Source organism: Gymnodraco acuticeps, unplaced genomic scaffold (assembly GCF_902827175.1).
Source record: "Gymnodraco acuticeps unplaced genomic scaffold, fGymAcu1.1, whole genome shotgun sequence".
NCBI classification, from domain to species: Eukaryota; Metazoa; Chordata; class Actinopteri; order Perciformes; family Bathydraconidae; genus Gymnodraco; species Gymnodraco acuticeps.
The window spans coordinates 2843486-2865932 of NW_022989983.1; the positions used below are offsets into that span (position 1 = coordinate 2843486).

General features: G+C 41.0%; 1 protein-coding gene across 1 annotated transcript in view; it reads right to left on the minus strand.

The window, feature by feature from the left end:
• The window catches only part of dnah1 (dynein, axonemal, heavy chain 1), a 45923-nt gene that overhangs the window by 10836 nt on the left and 12640 nt on the right, over positions 1-22447 (minus strand). The window contains 34 exon segments of the mRNA XM_034212339.1: positions 74-193; positions 319-444; positions 1377-1508; positions 1715-1906; positions 1989-2156; positions 2362-2553; positions 2635-2820; positions 3483-3593; positions 3686-3877; positions 6084-6255; positions 6765-6973; positions 7113-7248; positions 7669-7865; positions 8845-9075; positions 10154-10332; positions 10694-10906; positions 11250-11407; positions 11639-11799; positions 13577-13717; positions 13822-13923; positions 14040-14198; positions 15256-15375; positions 16007-16201; positions 17327-17504; positions 17600-17754; positions 18005-18096; positions 18481-18667; positions 18789-18875; positions 18996-19145; positions 19226-19339; positions 19771-19876; positions 19965-20153; positions 20232-20345; positions 20922-21085. Of these exon segments, the coding sequence (XP_034068230.1) occupies positions 74-193; positions 319-444; positions 1377-1508; positions 1715-1906; positions 1989-2156; positions 2362-2553; positions 2635-2820; positions 3483-3593; positions 3686-3877; positions 6084-6255; positions 6765-6973; positions 7113-7248; positions 7669-7865; positions 8845-9075; positions 10154-10332; positions 10694-10906; positions 11250-11407; positions 11639-11799; positions 13577-13717; positions 13822-13923; positions 14040-14198; positions 15256-15375; positions 16007-16201; positions 17327-17504; positions 17600-17754; positions 18005-18096; positions 18481-18667; positions 18789-18875; positions 18996-19145; positions 19226-19339; positions 19771-19876; positions 19965-20153; positions 20232-20345; positions 20922-21085 (5328 nt within the window).

Sequence of the window (22447 nt, forward strand, 5' to 3'; positions counted from 1 at the left end):
TTTCTATCTCTTTTTGTCTCACTGGCACCCTCTGCAGTGATGGTCGGATCAGTACACAGATAAGAGACCGTACCATGTTTTTGATCCAAGTGTTGGCTTGTCCCTGAGGATCGATGAATAAAGGCCAGCGCAGACAGTACTGGGTGATCACACCGTTCTCCACTGAGAGGTTATCCTTGGGCAGACCTGATATCTGTGCACATTAAAATGACAAGGTACGATGACAGAAAAGGTAAATGACCATTAAGTTAAGTAAGCTCACTGGCCCCGAAAAATATATTTAAAAAATCAATAGTTAACACAAAATCTTGTTCCGACCTGCCATGAGCGGATCTTGACCGGGTCTCCGAAGGTGTTGATCAGGTTTGGTTCGGCAGTGTGTGGAACATTTAGCTTTTTGAAACACTGCAGCCACTCCTCTGCCATGGCGGCCCTGTACTCGCCCTAAACATAAAAACAATACTGATCAAAGTCACACAATAGTGCTGCACTGATTAGGAACCGGAACATAATCAGAATCCCTTTATTAGTCCCACGGGACGAATTTCACGGGACTAATTTCCCACGGGAAATGTGCGTAGTTACAGCAGGAAAAAGAGCCACAGACAGGTTAGTGTTACATAATGTTAAATATGTGACGTGCATTTAGTTACATCATTTAAAAAAATACACATCCTGTAACAGTTCTTAGGATTTAGCAGCCAGGTGTATATTACAGTTATTAACGGCATCTATATATATTGCACATCTAGCACATATTGCACATAGGTGGTTGGTATTTAACAGCAGCAAGTTACACAACAGGCAGAAAAACAGTGAATAAGAATAAGGCTAACCTACCAATAATGCATTGCAATTCTTTCAACAATATTTTACAATAATGAACCTACTTATTTAACATAAGTCGAGAAGAGCAAAAACTAAAGTTGTACTTTTTCTCTCCACCAGAAAAGCATGACATTTAAAGGTGGGGTAGGTAATTCACTTCAGAAACACTTTTTGTTATATTCCATGGAATGCTCTTAACATCCCGATAGCAATGAATATCTGAAGTGCTTTGACAATAAATACATACAAAAATGTAATCTGTGGCGCTGTAAAAAGCACGACCAATCATCTGAGCCGGCCCGGGTAAAGTAACTGGATGGTCTAACTGCCTGTCAGCCTTCCATCTGTGCACAAACTTATCTCGTGCCCTCATTGGTCATGTGCGCGTCCGTGTGTGTTGGAGGAGGGGCTCTGTGAGGAAGTCTGAAGGAAGGGGCAGATTTTTTCCGGCTGCGTACTTTCAAATTCTAGCGCTCTCGAGCTGGTTTCTCCATTCTTACCTACCCTACCTTTAACATACTTTGTGATATGTATTCACACATACTTACAGTGAAGGGTCCCAGGTATGCGAGGTATCCAGCAGACAGAAGCACATCGCCGGCCACATTATTGACCATGTACTCCAGATTTAGCACTGTTTCCTTCCAACGCACCTTCTCATCTGCCAGTCCACCAATAAGCTGAGGAAATTAAAGCCAGTATATTATTCAACTACCAATACAAAAACGAGTTAAATATGTATAGACAATATAACACTAAGTACAGAGACAGTACATCTTGTTTTTGTATTCTGTATGTATCCTGTTTCTAACCACCTGCTGGTGTAATTCTAAATTGCCCCCTGGGGAACAGGGAAGTCTTATCTTATCTTGTCCCTCCTTCTGACCTTGTCTGCTCGGATGAGGCGGGCCTCACACAGTTGATATTTTTGGTCCAGCTCATCTTTCTTGGCCACACAGGCCTGGTACTTGGCTTGCAAAGTGGCAATGCCGCCCTCAACCACGGCCAGCTTTTCATTGGCGTCATCCAGGATGAGCTGCGTGGCTGCTAAGTCCTCCGAGGCCTCCTTGAGGGCTGTCTGTGAATATTTACATATTTAATGTTAAAGTGATGTCTTACATCGATAACCTCATGGCTCAAATGTGGATTTCAGTTCTTACCCTCTTAACTTCCACACCCCTGGAAACAAAGTGATATATATGCATGGCTCGCACCCACTGGCAAATAGAGGTACAGGCTTTGGAAACTTTGGCAATGTTGGCTGGCTGGAACTCCTCGTTATCTATGTAGGGCTGGACTAAACTGATCACGCTCTCTGGGATGTTTTCCTGCAGAATGATTGTGAGCAGAAAATGAATACATCTCCCAAACAGGAAATAACCACATCGGCATTGAACACTGACGTTTTTGAGAACTTTAGGTACTGAATTAAAATCTAAAAGATACTAAAATAATGTTCGTTAGAAGCACTAATGACAACATATACTGTACAAACAACGACTTGGCAATAACTGTACTAGCTAGGAGCCTTACCTTATCAAAGTTAAAGAGGCTCTCCAGAAACTTGCCAGGGTCTTGAAGCTGACCCTTACCAACCTCCCAGTAGTCGTCCACCTTGGTGCCAGGCTTCTCTCCAGGTACCCTTTTGGGTTTGATGCCCTTCATGATGCACACTGCCTCCATAACCAGCTTCACCCCCTGGGGAGGGCGCTGCATGCCTCGCACCTATGGACAAAAAGGTTATTTTCTACATATGTAATACTATTTCAGGAATATGTTCAACTGACCATCATTTAAATCCCTGACCTCAGTGATATCGTTCTTGTTGAGGGACTTGAGGCTGTTGAGCGCAGAGTCGAGGGCGGGCAGAGCCAGGTCCAAGTCTTTCTGGGCATCCGCAGCAATTGCTCCTGCAAAATGAGCTTTCGCTGAGGCCTTGGCTTCCTCTGCTTGCACCAACTTCCGGGTATCCTCTGCAACTACCGTGTCTATCTGGCAAGGTAGAGCATGAATCACACTGAAGGGTAAGTTTCCCAAAAAACAGGCTCATGCAGATATATTGCACACAAACCATGAAGAAAAAAACGTTCTGTTTTTTACTTTAGAGATTATAAGACTTTAGTATGGCTCTAAGTCAGGGGTGTCAAACTCAATTTCATCGCGGGCCACATTTGCATTATGGTTGTAACTTCAAGACTATATCAAAATACATATATAAATATTTAATATATATAAAATAATGTATTATATATTACATCATTGCCTCTGCATTGGATTAATATCAGATAGGGTAATAACTTAATAATTAACTACGTCTGAAATCAGAAGTCTAGGGCAAATAATTGCAAGTCTTTTCAGTGAGAATGTCACAAAACGATTTCAAAAGAAAAGCAAAATAAAAAAGTGACATTTTGAAAAAAAAGTAACATTTTGAGAAAAAATGCAAATTCTGAGAAAAAAAGTCAAATTTGAGATGCATTGTGGGACATGTCGTTTATGGGCAACGTGCTTCCGTAAATCACCATGTAACCGTATAATAAACATATTATATTCTTTGCAAGCTCTTGTGGGGCCACAGAAAATGAAGTCGCGGGCCGGATTTGGCCCCCGGGCCTTGAGTTTGACACCCCTGCTCTAAGTCTCAATTCCCTTACTTTGATGGTCTCCATGGTGACTTCAGTGTCCCTGGTGGCCTCCTCCAAAAGTGGTCTCATCGTCCCCAGCTCTTCCTGCATCTTACTCACATCATCTGCTGTGCTGAGGAGCTATGGGATGACAGAAACGCTTATTCATCATAAGTACACAAAAACAAATGTATTTTCTATTGCTGTTTACTGCCTTAGTTTCAGTGCCTTGCCTTGTCTAGGCCGGTCTTCATGCGCTGACGAGCACTGCACAGTTCTTGCTTCTTGCGCACAATGAGATCTGAGAAGATTTTCAGCAGCTCCAGGTAGCTCTTGGGGGTGACGTAGTTGTGCCTGGAAAGCTCGGCCAGGTACTGATCACACTTCCTGGCTACCATCTGGTGGATCTCCACACACATCAATGTCTGCAAAAGGGAATTCATTGTTGAGCGTGTGCTTAGTAAAAAGTTATTTCAGTGCGGTTTGATTTTTGATTGTAGTTTATTTTCTCTGCAGACAAACTATATTCCCTATTTATTTGACAAAGGTATAAAACTACATTTGCGCATTTGTTTGGGTGATTTTTCCCCATCCTTGTCAAATGCTGTGCAAACTGTCGACACATTATGAATGACGGTGAGGTTTGTTTCTATGTTTTCTTGATTAATTTTATATTCAAGAAAATGTTTTTTTGAATGTATGTTATGAAAAATCTTCAAACCTCTGCATCAGGAACAGTAAATGTGTTGTCCCTATCTCCACTTAACATCAATTCAGACATCATGACACAATTCCATCAGATTAATGATAAAAACCTAGAGGACATTATTCAACTTCTGAAATCCTCCTCCTGCTGCCTTGATATTATTCCAACAGGATTTTTCAAAGATGTTTTGCCTTGCATGGCCTCAGATCTACTTCATATAGTAAACAAATCTCTTCACTCAGGTATTTTTCCACAGGCCCTGAAAACTGCAGTCATTAAAACCGCTCTTAAAAAAGAATAATCTAGATGCTTCAGTAATGAACAATTACAGGCCCATATCAAACCTCCCATTTCTAGGTAAAATCATTGAAAAAGTTGTTTTTCAACAGTTGAGTAATTTCTTGCATTTAAATGACTGTTTTGATGTGTTCCAGTCAGGCTTTCGTCCAAACCACAGCACTGAGACTGCTCTTGTAAAGGTCTTTAATGACATCCACTTAAACACAGACAGTGGCAGAACTTCAGTGTTAGTATTATTAGATCTCAGTGCTGCGTTTGACACTGTTGACCACAGCATATTACTAGACCGACTGGAGAACTGGGTGGGACTTTCGGAAACAGTTCTGAATTGGTTTGAATCCTACTTAAAGGACAGAAACAACTTTGTTTCTATAGGTAAATACACATCTGAGTTGACAAATATGACATGTGGGGTTCCTCAAGGCTCCATCTTGGGGCCTCTTCTCTTTAACATCTACATGCTACCACTGGCTCAGATAATGAAGAACAACAAAATAAGTTACCATAGCTATGCAGATGACACACAAATTTACGTAACAATTTCACCAGGAGACTATGCTCCAATTCAAACACTGAGTAAGTGCATTGAACAAATCAATGACTGGATGTGTCAGAACTTTCTCCAATTAAACAAAGATAAAACTGAGGTAATGGTTTTTGGAGCCAAGGCAGAATGTATAAAAGTTAGCGCTGAGCTTCAGTGTGCAATGTTCAAAACAACAGATAAAGCCAGAAATCTAGGTGTAGTCATGGACTCTGACCTGAGTTTCAACAGTCACATTAAAACTGTTACTAAATCAGCCTACTATCACCTAAAGAATATATCTAGGATTAAAAGACTAATGTCACAGCAGGATTTGGAAAAACTTGTCCATGCTTTTATCTTCAGTAGACTGGACTACTGCAATGGTGTCTTCACAGGTCTCACTAAAAAATCTATTAGGAAGCTGCAGCTAATTCAGAACGCCGCTGCTCGAGTCCTCACTAACACTAAGAAAGTGGATCACATCACTCCTGTTCTGAAGTCTTTACACTGGCTTCCTGTGTGTCACAGAATAGATTTCAAAATACTGCTGCTGGTTTATAAAGCACTGAATGGTTTAGGCCCAAAATACATTTCTGACCTCCTGCTAAATTATGAACCATCCAGATCTCTCAGGTCTTCAGGGACTGGTCAGCTTTCTGTCCCCAGAGTCAGAACTAAACATGGTAAAGCAGCGTTCAGTTATTATGCTCCAAATATCTGGAACAAACTCCCAGAAACCTGCAGGTCCGCTGCAACTCTGACTACTTTTAAATCCAGGCTGAAGACTTTTCTTTTTGTCGCTGCTTTTAATTGAACTATTCATATCTTAGACTGCACTGTAACTTTTATCCATGTACTTTTTTCTTTTAATGTTTAATTGACAGCACTGTAACTTTTATCCATGTATTTTTTCTTTTAATGTTTATTTTATTAGCTTTTCTTTTTAATGACTGATTTTAAATGCCATTTTCTTAATCTCTTTCATTTTTTGTAAAGCACTTTGAATTGCCTTGTGTTGAAAAGTGCTATATAAATAAACTTGCCTTGCCTTGCCTTGCCTTATCAATAAATCCCACTGACACACACGCAGCATGCTCACCAGTCCCCTCATGGCTGTGGGGCTGACGTCTAGCTCAGGCAGCTCATTGAGGAACGATGTAGCCACAGCCTGCAGAGCCTCCTCCGGCCAGGCGCTGAACCAGTCTATGGTGCAACATGTCACCAGGGAGGGAAACTGCCTCAGCCGTGCACGAAACACCTCACCCATAGGACTGCAGAGGAAGGAGAGGAAATGATGATTAAGAAGAACACATATTAAAGCTCCCATATTATACTGTTTTTCATCAATATTTTATAGGTCTCAGATATATACAAAACATGTCTCTGAAGTGTTTGGCTCCAAACACCAAACTGATCATTGCAGCATCCCATAATCCCCTCTGTTTCAGCCCTGTTTCAAAAGTGCTGATTCTCTGTCTGTTACTTTAGATGAAAATAAGGAGCCCCTCCCCACGCCCCTCTGAGAGATATTTGGTTAAAAAGAACACAACGGTGCTAGGAGGAGATTCAGGTGATAAGGTGGGGGGGGGGTTACCTTGGTTGGTGATTGGCTAATGGTTACTCAAGACAAAACATCTTTATGACATCATTAAGTGGCCAAAATCTGATCAGCTCATTTTCAGACAGGTTTTTATATACAAAAAGTGAGCGAATCTTTTTTCCTGAAGCTTTCAGAATCTCTTTACAAGGTCAATTTAACTATGTAATCTGAATGACTAACCTCATGCAGAGGACAGTGTGGATGTTGCTGCGGACCCTCCTGATGTAGGCGGCCATGAGGTTGGGTTTAGTCAGCTGCTGGCCTAGTTCCTCCACCACTGGCTTCATGGCTGCCAGGATGCGCTCCTGCTCATCCGACGCATACAGGTTGGGAACATCCCCGGAGTTCAGAATGTTGTTGATATCCTCCAGGAATGACTCACTCTTTATCTATTAGGACAAATGGGTCTGGTGAGCATTGATTCAACAGCATTCCTCGCACAACGTTACAGTACAGTATATGTGTCAGGGATGATATTTATTGACTGTACACATGCAGTATACCGTGGCAGGTGATAATATATTGTACCTGTGTGTCCACAAAGAGGAAGGTGATCTGTTGATTCTCAAGGCCGGCTTTCAGCATTATGCTTTTAAGATCATCTCTCCACTCTGTCTGACCGTAGTTCTTCGACAGCTCAATCTGGAAACACTCGTAGTCTGAACTGAATGTGGACAAACGTACTGTGAGGAGTGGGCCACAAGATACTTATTGGGGCATACTGAAGTTAAGCATATTAGCAGTAATGTGTGTTTGATTAATGGTTGATCAATCATAGATACTTTTCCCCCCCAAAATATTACAAAGAATTGCATAAATCTCTGGAACTGAGTGTGGATTGTTTTTAGTGTATCTATCTCATGATGAACAATTTCAATTTTAAACAGTGAACTTCAATAAATGGAACCAGCTGTCTATTAAGCAGAACATTCATGAATTAATCCCAAAATGCGTGTAGGCTTTGGGAAAAAAAGATCAGAAATGACTGAAAACCAGCAGTTGGATCCCTTTAAAAAGCAGATAAGTGGGGAATAAAACAGCCTGATGTTGGCATGTGAGTTGTAAGATTGTGTGTAAATCTCACATATGTGATGCCAGCTTAGTGAGGGACTGGCGCCCGCTCCCTCCCACCCCGAGCAGCAGGGCGTTGCCCAGAGGCTGGCGCAGGATGCGGCTGATGCGGCACACGTGCTCAATGGCGTCCATGAAGAGCACCAGCTTCATCTTGGTGGTACTGAATTGGTTGTAGTCTTCCATATATTTTTCCATCACTTTCGCCAACTAAATAATCAAATGTAAGGGAGAACAAATCAAACATTTTGGTAAAGTATATACTAAACTTTAATGAAGTAAGATGGACAATAACAGATTATTGGGGGGTACAAACACACAAAGCACAAAGTAAAATACACCTAATTAAGTAAAAATGAGACCGTGCACAAAAAATGAAGATTTCATGAAAATATTTTGCGTGGATTTTTACATTTAAATGTTGATGTTTTTTAACTGTGCCATCACATAAACAAACATTTAAAGGTTTAAAATCCACCCGAAAAATAACATGATCACTACTGATGGTGGATACATTTGACTGTTGACACTTTGAAAGTGTAATTAAATCAAAATAAATGGTTTTACGGCTGTTTTTTAAAAGGAACATCAGAGCTACTTTCTAAAAGGGATGCAAAAGGATAAATAATAGTGCCATCCTCTGTTAGCACCATGCCCCCAGGAAGTGCGCCGGACTCTGAGGAAAATATTCGTTGTGTCCAAACGGCGGTACTGCAACTTCCGTATCAGTCCGTGATGTCCCTGGGCCCGGAAATACTTTTCCCATTGACTAACATTGGGAAAGAGACGTCTGTAAATCGTTGGATGATTTTTTTTAACCAAATAAACTACCCAGTATGAACATTTGTATAGCCCTTATTAAAAACATTAGGTCATCAAGTTGTAAAATGTGCTAATAACGTTATTCTGAGAGTTATTTTCCTCGGCATTATGAACGCGCATCTGAGAGTGAGAGCTCGGGGGGCGGGGCTTAAGGGGCAACTCAATTGCGCATGCTCTATGAGCGCACATACGGGTACTTCTGCTCTGACAGCCAGGCATGACGGGTACTCTGTGATGTTTCGCTCTCTCAAAAGTTGGGCCATTTTGTCCTCATGCGCCAATGAGCAGCTCTCATAGGAAAGAACAAGACCCCGCCTCCCACGCTGTATCCAGTTCTTATTATACATCCATGGTTAGCACCACTGACCTGTTCCTTATCTTCTATGAGTGTGTAGACTTTGGGGTCGGCCCCAGGAATCATGAAATCTCCGTACAGAACCGGCTGGCAGGGCACGGCCTCCTCAAAGTTGCAGTCAAAGTCCTGAATGCAGTCTTTGAGGAGCCTGTTGAACCAGTCCACATCTTCAGCACACACCAGGCGGTCTCGGAAAATCCGACAGCTTTCATGGTACCACAGCCGCAACAGCTGCAATTTGTCCTAAAAAGCACCAAAGTAAACTAATTTTATGATGTGTATGCGAGATATACTTTCAATCCTTTTGAAAGACATTTTCCCTCCAACTTGATACGTGATTAATCTAGCCAGGCTTATTGCTTATTGTTGCCTTAGCCATTCAGCCCACTGCTTCCAAATAAATTACATTTGTAAGTACTTAATAGATAAAGTGACTAAAGCTGAAAGAATTTCCGGTACCACTTTACAATAAGACTACCCTTATAAAGGGTTAATGAATAGTTTGTAATTCATTTATTAATTAGGTTGTGAACACTTTATAAATCATTAATAAGCTTTTATAAGACATGAGATAAACAGGGCAACTGTGACCGGTTGCTTGCCAAATAGTGAGCCCACATTTATCTATACTGCTAAGCCTTATTAGAAATGGTAGTAACGTTCATTTCATTTAATCGTTTATTTGGCAGGGACAATGCACAGTAATGAACACTTAAAACATTAAAATGTGTCAAACGTAACAGTGCCAGATTTAGCTTTGAGCTAATTTCCATCCACAGTCCCTCACATAAAACATTTAAGAAGTTTACATTTTACAAACATAGCAACAACTAAATACATGATATGCAAAAGAGCAAGAGCAGCATACACAAGTATTTATGACATGGTAATACAATATAGCAGCAACGACATATAAAGTGCAAGGTGGGTAGCCAATAGAAGACTTAGTCATCTTGCCAAATAGTGAGCCTGTGTCGATGTATGAACACTATGTTAGAACTGGTTTATAAATGGTTCTTAATGATTAACAAAGCGTTTACAACCTAATTATAAACCATTTATGAATCCTTTATAAGGGTAGTCTTATTGTATTTTTTATTTTATTTTTTATTTCTTATTATTATTACAATTATTTGTTTAATCTCTCAAAGTGTATCAGTATCCCTTGTTGTGAAGCACTTCGAGATTTGTCTTGGCAGATGAGAAGCGCTATATAAATTAAATGTATTATTATTATTATTATTAAAGTGGTACCGGATTTTTCAACAATTGTAATGTTGTTCTGTCAAATTAATTAGATTCTGTTAGATCATCTGACTACCTCTATCATCCCAGCCTCAGCCATGAGGATGCCCTGGAAGACTTTGGACAGGTCTCTGAGGTTGAAGGTGTAATGGGACTTGGCTGGAGTCGGGAGGAGCTGGGAGGTGATGGTGGAGTAGACTCGGATTGTAGCGTCTACGAGAGGCTCATTCAGAGGCTGGATGGCTGGCACAGGTCCTGATGGAAAGAATTGCAGTATAGAAGGGATAATATTAATAATATGAAAATCTGTTAACTGGATTTCGAGACGATATTTTATCAGAAGACACATCCACAAACTCTGGTCAACACTTGTTGTTTTCAAGTGTGCCTTTTAAATGAGCTTTATGTATATTATGGCTTAAAATTACAAGTAGTCAGACATTTTAGCTTTGTATCGCCTCATATACTAACTGATTATAACTGATACTCTACACTCCTAATCTAATTATGTTCTCTCTGTCCCTGACTTACTGCCTGGTTCTCTCTTACTCATACATCCATCTGTAAAAAGCACAAAGATCAAGTTAGAAACTGTTGTAATTATTTTTGTACAGACTAATGTTTGTAGTCACTAACGAGAGAACCCCCAACTCACTCATCCAACCGCCCAGAATGGTGGAGAAAATAGTTTTCTTGCTGGCATCGTCCATTTCAGTGAAGGACAAGAAGTTGAAGTGGCGTGTGAAGCGTTGGGTGATGGGATTTCGGCCTCCGCCTGGGGGTCCCATGGCACAGGCAAAATTGATGTCCACTATTTGCCTGAATGTCCCTGTTCAGAAAAGACAGGAAAAAAACAAAGAAGCTCAATCTGAAGAGATGCCAGCAGTCAGTAACATTATACAAAAGTCAATGATATAGGTTTTCATAAATGAGAAAGAGAGAACAATGTATTAAAATGGCTGATGGGTCCAGTAGTATGCAGGATTAGCAATGAATAGATAGTGAGATGGATACACATACTAACACACATAACCAAACACATTATCTTCCCATAACGGATAATTAAGATATGAAGAAACAATCTAGAGCAATGTACTGTTAGTGCGATAGGCAACAATGGAAATCAAAAGTAAAAGGAACCCATGATGGGAAAAGGCCTCCAGTATTCTCACCTATCTGTTTCCTGTCGTACCAGCCTCCATGGTCCATCCACTGCCTCAACAGCTCAATAGGAGGCTGAGCGCCATAGGTCTCCAACATGGGCATGTTCAGGTCATCAATGAACAAGATGAAGTGCTTTCCTATTGGAGGTCCAAACACTCCTTTCCGCCTGACACACACACACACACACACACACACACACACACACACACACACACACACACACACACACACACACACACACACACACACACACACACACACACACACACACACACACACACACACACACACACACACACACACACACACACACACACACACACACACACACATGAAATGGTGGCTGACAAATAGTTTTCGTTGTTAAGTTATATACACAATAGTAGATCTGGCATACCTTTTGTCTAATTTACTGTCAATATAGTCCTGAGTCTGATTGGCCGAGGTGCGTGCAGAGAACATGACGAAGTGTGTGATGAATTCAGAGGGCATGTTCTTCAGCAGCTTGTCGGACATTGTCAGAGTCTTTCCAGTGCCAGTCGGCCCAATACAGAGCACCTGGATCACACACAGGGACAAATATAAGAATTGAAATCAAAGAATGTATTACTTGATTACAATAATTGCATCAGTATAAAATAATCAGGTGATATATGTTGGGGAATAATTTGCCCTGCATGTCCTCCTTCGCCCTCTGACGCAGCTGACCAACCTTGAGCAGCCGTTATCTCCCTAAAGCCCCTGTCACACTGTCCCGAAATTGACACCCGATGGACACACGATAAAGGAAATGTTCAAATTCGGCTGTGATCGTAGCAACATCGGGCCATTCGTGAGGGCATCTTAAGCCATCGTATGACCGCCGGTGGAGTTTCTCAGGCTCCGGCAGCAACTTCGTGAGCGGCAACTTCGTAAGGCACTCGTGAGGGCATCTTGTGAAATCGTGTCATCTTCATGTAATCATCGGTGCATCATCGGTGCACTCTGATCGGGGCGAATGCCCGATGGCACCGATGATAACACGATGCCCTCACGATGGCCTTACGAAGGGCAAAATTGACACACGAATTCAACACGAAAATGAACCTTCGCAAGGTCCTTCTGCAATTTTTTGGCATGCCAAAGATTTTGCCACCACTCACGAAGTTGCTGCCGGAGCCTGAGAAACTCCACGGGCGGTCATACGATGGCTTAAGATGCCCTCACGAATGGCCCGATGTTGCTACGATCACAGCCGAATTTGAACATTTCCTTTATCGTGTGTCCATCGTGTTGTTTTATTGCACAACAAAATCATGTAAACATATTATGTAAATAACCCAATTTGTGTTCTGTGAAACTAAAAAGGATATAATATATTATTTTGAAGGACAGTTGACAGGAAGTTGTTGTTGTTATGGAAACAACATTACGGAGAAAACGTAATATTTTCTACATATAACGACGGATAAAGTAAAGAACAAAGTCTGAAGATATCAGTACAGTATCATAGTACTTTAACATAATTGTTTTTGGTACTTTCATTGCAGTTGTATGTCTTAAATGTAATGTAAATGTTGCCTTCGTGTGTGGTTCGGGGCCATCATCGTGCGAAATTCACAATTCCATATTCCATGTGTGTCCATCGGGTGTCAATTTCGGGACAGTGTGACAGGGGCTTTAAGGAAGGGCTGCCCTAGCAAGTTGTTGTTGTTACCAGTTTGTGACCGGGCAACTCTCGGTGAGAGATAGTTATTGTTATGGGACACCTGGAACACATCCTTCTCGGGGTGTAGATGACCCCGAGCCATAAGCGACAGCAAATGTGATTCAGTGTTCTCAGCTGTTTAGTCTATCTATTGAAGAATGTTGATTATTACACTCTGAACTAGTTAAAACTTTGAGCTACAGGAGGGTGCTTCAGAATTGATTGTGGCATCTCTACCGTGTGGTCAAACTGTGGCCCGTGACATGTCTTGTGAATTCTCCGGCCGAAGCTCCAAATAAATCGTCAGTGTTTGCCATCAAAGCTCCAGCTCTCTTTGTGTCTCTCTGAGTCCTGTCTCCAATTGCTTCAGAAGTTTTCACTACTACTACTACTACTACTACTACTACTACTACTACTACTACTACTACTACTACTACTACTACTACTACTACTACTACTACTACTACTACTACTACTACTACTACTACTACTACTACAACTGCTGCTGCTACTACTACTACTACTACTACTATAATACAATAATTGCATCAGTATAAAATAATCAGGTGATACGGTGTTGAATTCATTTGTAAAGTTACAGTATTTGTAGACACACCCGTAAAGCTCAACTACTATCTAAGTACTCACAGGTTTCTTATTGGTCAAAAGCATATCCATGAGGAAAGATATCCTCACTGTGTCAGCGGTGGGAACGATGATGTCAGAATAATTGGTCTCTGGGGTAATTACAACACTCTTTGCATTTTTCATCCAGCTGACCCACTGGACCTGGATATACATGCAAAAAGACAAATTGGTTAAAAGCAAAAATGCATGTGATGGTCTTGGATGTTGGAAACATTTTATGGTAAGATAACGAATAATAAGTTTACTTTTTTCCCCCCAGTTTCATCCTCGTCCTCAAAGTTGCTAATGCCAGCATCCTCAAGCCGATAGTCGTACACCAGCGCCTCCTCTGGAAAGCATAGCTGAATCTGAGAGACAAATGTTCAAATGTTTAAATTAATCAAAATACTGTATACCTCTAGTCAGAAACAATCCTCTGAACTATGTTGGTGTTGGGATGCAAAAGCAGAGATGTCCTTGTCACCTTTTCCTCTGCCATCTTCCCCTTGAGCCAGGCACTGAAGCGCTTACAGCTGGCTGCGTCTCCTGTGGCCCCCACACTCCACACCAGAGAGAAGACGAACCAAGGCTCAATCAGCTCCTTTAGACGATCCAATTTCTTTTTGGGCGGTGGCCTCTCATGCTGAAATACATTATTCGGAACCACTTTACAATAAGACTACCCTTATAAAGGATTCATAAAGGGTTTATAATTAGGTTGTAAACACTTTATTAATCATTAAAAAACGTTAACATAGTTTTCATATACAGGCTCAGTATTTGGCAAGATGACTAAGCCTTATATTGGCTACTTAGCGAGAATCAACTCAGTGAACAACAGATACCAAGGATGCTGGCTGATGAACAAGATGAAGTGAGCTAGGTAGCCAATATAAGGCTTAGTCATCTAGCCAAATAGTGAGCCCACATTTATCTGTACTGCTAAATCTTATATTGGCTACCTAGCTTACTTCGTCTTCTTCATCAGCCAGCATCCTTGGTATCTGTTGCTCACTGAGTTGATTCCCCCCATCCATCTTGATGTTTCTTGGCATCTCTTATGACCATTTATTTATGAGTTACTAACATTTATAGTTGCCAAAAGGGAGCCTTATTGTATAAGTGTGAAACAAATCACCATTTCTAATAAGGCTTTAGCAGTACAGATAAATGTGGGCTCACTATTTGGCAAGATGACTAAGCCTTATATTGGCTACCTAGCGAAAATCAAGTCAGTGAACAACAGATACCAAGGATGCTGGCTGACGAAGAAGACGAAGTAAGCTAAGTAGCCAATATAAGACTTAGCAGTACAGATAAATGTGGGCTCACTATTTGGCAAGCAACCAGTCACAGTTGCCTTGTTTATCTCATGTCTTATAAAAGCTTATTAATTATTTATAAAGTGTTCACAACCTAATTAATAAATGAATTACAAACTATTCGTAAACCCTTTATAAGGGTAGTCTTATTGTAAAGTGGTACCCATTATTATATAGGTGAGGAGATCATAATCGACACTTTTCACTTATACAAAGAACAGAAAGGGTTTTGTCAAGGTGAAATCAGTAACTTCCTGCACATGAATTTACACTCACGACTTGATGACTGCTCAGGTAGCTTGACAAATTATTTACCAACATGAAATTGATGGTTAAGATAAGTTGCGTGTGAATCTAACAGAGAGAAGCTGCACACACCTCTTTAATGTTGAAGGGATTGAAGAAGCAGTCCATAACTTTAAGCAGACTGCAGGTGAGGTTGCTGTCCAGAGATGTGATGACCTCCTTTACTGATGTGCGGACAAATGTGATGGAGTCCTGGGTAACAGCACAGAAAAATTAAAACACATGCTGTCAGGGCCGTTTCTAGCTTTTTGGGGGCCCTAGTTTTTACAGTTTTTTTAACTACAATGGGGGGATTCCGAAGCCTTTAAGAGGATCTGTGGAGATGCATCAATCTGTTACACTTTAAGCGGAAAACAGGCTGATTTCACGAAAACCAAGCAATTGAAACTTACAAAAAATTATATTAAAAAGGTAAACAATAAGGCTCCTCTACGTCAATAAATGCAGCATTTTTTCAACAATGCATAATTTACATTTTTCATCTTCCTCAGACGTCACTCATTGGCTGACAGCCCAACGATGATTTGGACTTTATTGATCCCCAAAAACACAAGCCACAGCTTTGCTATCGTTGCAGTTTAGTTGTGTTTATATCCTACATTTGATTTTTAAGCATATTTGCTTCACCGAACACAGGAGGGGACTTGGCTGTCTACAAATAAAGACGGCTCATTTTAATTCTCCCCAAATATATTGAGGCTGAACCTGAACTTTCAGCTTGGGGGCCCCCTACTGGCCTATAGGAAGAAACGGCCCTGCATGCTGTCATAACGAAAAGCTTTTGGATTCCCTGCTGCTGGTGTCTCTCAGCTCCGTCTCTCACCTGGAGGAACCTGGCAAAAAGCGATTCGAGCTGCTTTGTGAACGGTTTCAGGGCTTCAGGGACTCGCCTCAGCCAACACTCTGTGAAAGGGACGAGGCCCAGAACGCTGGGCTCCAGGTAGACCATCCCACAGCGAGACACTGTGGCTGGGGAGGCCACCGCTAAGTCCTGCACCTCAAACATCATGGTCATCACCTGCAGGGAGAAAACACAAAACGACATATACGGAAGTCCTTAGAGGCAAGTGAGAAACAAATATCTTTGTGATCCATTTTCTTAGGCTAATCCAAATAGCATTTTTCTCCTGTTTTTATGATCTAAAAACATATGACATTTCTTTTTGATAAGATCATTTCTTATTTGGTTATTTTCAAAGTTAAATATGAAAAAAGGGTTTTATTTTTTTACACCTTGATTTAAAGCTGCAAGCAGCGTTGAGCGGGTCTTCGATGCTCCGCAGGCTGTTGTCCTCACGTCGACGTGTCACGTATGTGTCTTGAGGACTCGGCCGTTGGCAAACGTGGGAATTTTCAAGCCAATCGGTCAACGTACATGGGAGTTACAGCAGTAACACAAACATTGTGTTTGATGGCGAGTGATCTGTCGCCATGGCAACGGAATTTGCTGACACCCCATAATATGCTTAGATGTGTTGATGGCTGCATCGTTATCAAACCTGTGAAGTTTTGGGCCGTTTGGAGCATGTTCAACAGAGTTATGAGAAAACCGTGTTTCACGGGAGGGATGCGTTGCCATGGAAACAGCTTTTGAGGAAAACTCACTATTGTCAAAAAGTTTTATTAGGATCATTTTCTAACTTTGTGTGGCAAAAATATTTTCATGCTTTTATCCAGGTGATTTTTTTGTTTTTCCCTGCACTGTGAACAAAAGGTACATATTGGGTGTTTCTCAATGTCAAAGAAGGAAGCTCCAGAGTCACTATTTCAAGGATGCTACGTCATCGAGTCCCGCCGAAGGACTGTTCCAATGTCCAGGCTCCTTGGAATTCTACCGAGCCCGTAGTGAGAAATTTCGAGGCTGCACATGTTTAGACTCCGCGGTCTTAAAATCCCCACAATGCTTTGCGCACGGACCAATTTCCAAATCTTTGGCGGAAATCGCGCTCCATTTAAGGCGGGGCCTCGCATATGACGCACACCTGTTACCTGTTAGCCTGTTCCACCATTCTTTGTTTTCTGAAGGAAGTGACTCGGAAGACATGTTCCACGAAGGAAGCGTCCTCAACATTGAGAAACACCCATTGTATATTGTGTGTTTAGCAACAGGGACAAAATGAAGACTGTGAAAAGGTAACCTTACCTCACTGAGCTTGATGATTTCCCCCGAGCTGAGGCACAGTTTCTTGTTGTCATCGAGCACAGTGTTCATGTTCTCAATCCAAACTGCGTCCACTGGCCCATCAAACATATACCACTTTTTCACAGTGTCCATGGATGATGCACCTGAACGGATAACAGCGGAGAGGATGCCATCTGTCCTGTAGGGGTGGAGAAAAGTGTGTCTGTTTATAGTATATGTTGGAATTTGTAAAGGTTTATTTTCGCAGTTTTTGAGGAAGACATTTTAACTTACCACTCGTGTGTGAGCAGGTCAAACTCCCCGTAGAGCTGTCCCATGGTGATAGACTTTGGGTTGAGGACATATATCTGAATCGCTTCGTACACATCACCGCTCACAGAGGGCTGGCCCTTCAGAGCTGTTATCGCCGCACCTAGAACCTCATAACACTAACACAGACAGACAGACAGACAGACAGACAGACAGACAGACAGACAGACAGACAGACAGACAGACAGACAGACAGACAGACAGACAGACAGACAGACAGACAGACAGACAGACAGACAGACAGACAGACAGACAGACAGACAGACAGACAGACAGACAGACACAACAGTGATGCTTACATGCAAAAACAAAAATAATTTCCAACGTTGGAGGACTGTGATTTAAACTGTAAACAAGTTAAAGACTCACCTTGGTTTTACCGGATCCAGAGGGTCCCACCAACATCAGGCCGTGTCTCACCACAGTGGTCTCATACAGCTGAATACACTTAGAAATAAACCCTGCAATCACAACAGTACTTTTAAATACTCATCCTAAAAATACAGGGACCTTCGACAAAAAATCAGAGCCTTTATAGATACAACATATATATATATATATATATATATATATCACGGTGCCGTGGAAGGGACATAATATTACGAGAAAAATCTCAAAATATCCCTAGATTAAAAGTGTCCAATTTACTTTAAAAAAAAAAAAGAAGTTTTCTGTGCATTTCAGGAAAAAGTTTGACTTCATAATCTCAGATAATATCACAAATGTTTTCTTTTATAATTTCCACTTTAATCCCAGAAGTTTAGATGTTCCTCTTTGCTCTTGACCTACCGTGGCCCTAATAGTTGTCATAGGTACTTAATTTCAGTGCTTTCAGCAACACTAACCATCCACATCTTTGAGGTTCTTCTTGGTGCAGACATCACGCATGGACTCCTCCAGTGTGCCGTAGTCGATTGGCTCCTGTTTTGTCTTTGGGAAAAGATCGGACACAATACCGTTGAAGAGCTTCAGGTCGTCCTGTAAAAACTTTGGTACGTTGACATCTTGAATGGCTCGCAGACAGATCAGCTCCTGGGAGGTGGCAGAAGAATGAGATATTTAACAGGAGGGGTATTTTTTTTTTAATCATTTAATATTTGCATCATATTTCTTAAACATTATTTCCATTATGAACAGAAGAAACATTTTATACCTCGTTCATATCAGGATTTTCTCTCTTGAGGTTTCCAGCAGCTGAGATCACAGTCTTCACCGCTCTCATACCGAAGTCATAATGATCCTTCATATAAACAAGAGCAAAAGTATATTATTACCTACAGCGATTTCTTGGGATATATATAACATGTATTTGGACATTAAACCGATCCTAATTCTGATCTTCTTCAAGTCCATACGAAACCTGAGCGCTGAGCTGTTCGGAGGAGAGCTTGAAGGTGGTGGTGATCTTCTTGGAGAGGATTTTGGCATCACTGAAGCCAAATGAGTACAAGGAGATCTCAGCAATCATAGCGTAGTCAGGTACCATCATCGCCACGGGACGAAACAGTGCCTGTAGAATGTAACATTTGATTAACCCCCATCTGCTTATCTTTGGTGTGACACAGCGAATTCAAAATGATCTTTTCAAACCTTGAGATTGTCAGGCAGCTCCGTGCGTCCGGCGTACCCAGGATTCATGGTGATGAACACGGCGCAGGACTGGACTAGAGGGATCTCTGCCCCCTCAAACATGAACCGCTCTGCCTGAAAACACAACACACAAAAGACAAACATTTTATAGGGATTAAAAAGGCTGCCTCTATGTGTGGAATGAAAAAAAGAAATCTGATTCTTTGCTTATATAAAACAATATTTACAAATGTCAAAACTAGCCATGTATGATATTAAACTGTTTAATAATAATGAAAAACAATAATACCATGTTTAATGCTTAACAGATGACTGAAACATGATAACCTATGTTGGTTTTTACATTACATTATATAACATAGTTAAGGTTATTCAACTCAAAAATATAAAACATATATATCAAAACAAACAAACGTCTTTTTAAATGCAGTAGAAATACAACATACAGTATATACAATATGTACATGGAAATACAGACTGTACTTATGCATAACTCAAGCACTCTGTTGAAAAGTAAATGCATTTCTAGTGAATCAGCTTCTCACCCTTTGCATTTGGGCCTTTTGTATGGTGGTGATCTGCTGCGCCACAACAGACAACACCTCCACATCAATACGATTAAACTCATCAAAGCATGCCCAGGCCCCGGAGCTGCGGAAAAGGCAGCCAGGCAAGAAAGCATCCATGAATGTGATTAACTGCAGATTTTTTCTTTCACACTTTAGTTACCGCCTCTCACCTGGCCAGTCCTTTGAGAAGCTTGCCCATAGCAATGAAGTCCAGCTGATCAGAGCAGTTGAAAACAACGGTCTGAATAGCCAGCGCCTTTCCCAGATCTTTAGTGGTTTCTGTCTTCCCTGTCCCTGCTGGACCTGCAGGAGCCCCTCCGAACTTCAGGTGTAGAGCTCCTGTTAGGGTCAGGTAGCATCTGGAAGGGGCAGGGAGTGGTGTATTAAAAGGGAGAACGATACGAAACAGAGTAGAAAACATTATACTTTACACCTACCTGTCAGTGAGCGGGGTGATGACCAGACGTCCGGAGTTACCAAGGTACTCGTATCCGTACAAAAACTCTGCATTCACTGCCCGGATGTACAAGTCATTTTTTGTCCAGTAATATCTACAAACAGTACCACATCAGTGTCATTCTCATTCTGCATCCACAGTATTGCACAAATGTAGTGTTAGAGCTAGTTTTGTGAGAATAATATTGCCACCTAGTGGAGTCAAATGCAGTCCATTAAGATAAAAGACTACAATTCCCACAGCACCAGCCAATTATAGGGCTATATTTGACAACCTGTGTGCCAATAAGACACAGTTCTCAACCGTAATCATCCAGCAAAAAGAAATACATGTTTGCTGTAATGTTATTTGAGGTATGCCTCTTCTGTTTTTATTAATTTATATCTTGTATATGCATAATTTCTTTGTTGAATGTGTGTGGAAACAACTTTGTTTTATTTTGATTAACCACACGAGCAGCATACCATCAATCCAGCATCACAAGCTGGACATGTTTTGACTTTGAATGAACTAATAACTGGAAGGATAACGTGTTGGACATATCTTTTTGAATTGCTTCTATAGTGGCTTTTAGAAACGCAGGAAAGAAGCTGTGACAGATAAAGTGGACTGCAACGTCAGGAGTTACCGAACCAAAGAGCAAAGAGAGATCAAAATACAAACAGCTAACCTGAGCTGGCTGATCCACTCAAAGTCATTGATGCTGGAGACCTGCAGCTCCACCAGTTTGGCTGCAACCTCCTTAGCGTGGACCTCTATGACGATGAGGGCAGACAGCACCGCCCGCTGCATCTTAGACAGAGGTCCTCTCACCAGCTGCACCAAGTCGCCCAGCTTCAGAAACAAGAGGGGAAGCCTTTAGGATGTCAGCAGACTGTGATGTGCACAATGATCAATGCAATAGGGAGTATAAATAATATCATGTTTATAATTTTCAATACTGCAAGACTATACAAAGAACTCCAAGTCTTTAAAAAGTACCAAATACAAAAAATAATCTTTTTAAAGTATAGATTGTAAATATTGTGAATGTCAATCAAAGTTATGAAGCTCAAACTAACGGAAAGCCTTTGGCTCTCAGTATATACTTTATCACAAATGCTCAGAAGCCTCTCCTAAAGTTATAACTTTTTTGCAAGATTTATACAAAATATTTAATATATTTGGGAGAAAACAAAACATTTGAACTGCGATGAACTCCAGGGCTATTTCATTTAATATCCATCAACAGTTCAACAACATACTAATAAAGATGAATGAGTGTAGATGCTTGAACATGTAATTAAATAAAGAAATGACTTAAGCCAGACACCCGACTTATTGGGCATACATCATTTATGATATCTTTGTGATTGAAAGAGTCTTTTTTGTTGTTCTATGAGGCCTTTGGGAAATGTCATTTGATAACACTTAAGAGTTCTAAAAATGTGTAGTTCCCTCAAAGACCCTTATTTCAGTTCATTTCCCTTTTTTTAAATCCAAAATGGAAAACATCCTATGCTCTATTCAGGGGCGGCGGGTACTGTAGGCTAGGGAAGGCTAAGCCTTCCCAAATAATTTTGTCACTGCATCCTGGTAAAATAACAATATAATGTATAATGTTTGTGTCTTTGACATTAGCGCTGCTATGCCGCCACCTGTGCCCTGTAGGCCTACCACGAAGACAGTTCAACATATCCTGGATATGTTTGAGTTATCTTAACTAACCCTAACAAACGAGATCTCGCTAAGCGGTCATAGCTGGTTATCAACTCGGTAAATCAAGCCAGGGTTTCTCTCACCAGCTGAGAGTGCGTTCACGTGAAATGGGCGGGGTTAGCAACATTTGACCAATCACAAACAGGGACAAGTGTACTGACAACCCAGCGTCATACTTCATTAATGAAAAGTAAACTAATATTAGACAAATATGAACTTTAAACATCCATGACTTACACATAGCCTATAATCCAGGATACAAGCCACATAGTTGCACCTGTAAGGTGAATATGGTGAAGGTGAACTGGTTAAAAAATAAATAAACTACCGAGTGTTTGAAAGCGTAACAGTTTTATGATATCACTCCCCCATCTAAGTCACGAGTGGATCTGACTTTAATTACATTTGAGTTGAGTGTTTCGTCAACCCAATGTGTTGCTTAAAATAATACTTCTGCATACAGTATGTGACACTGTAAGTGTTGCACGGCCAGATACG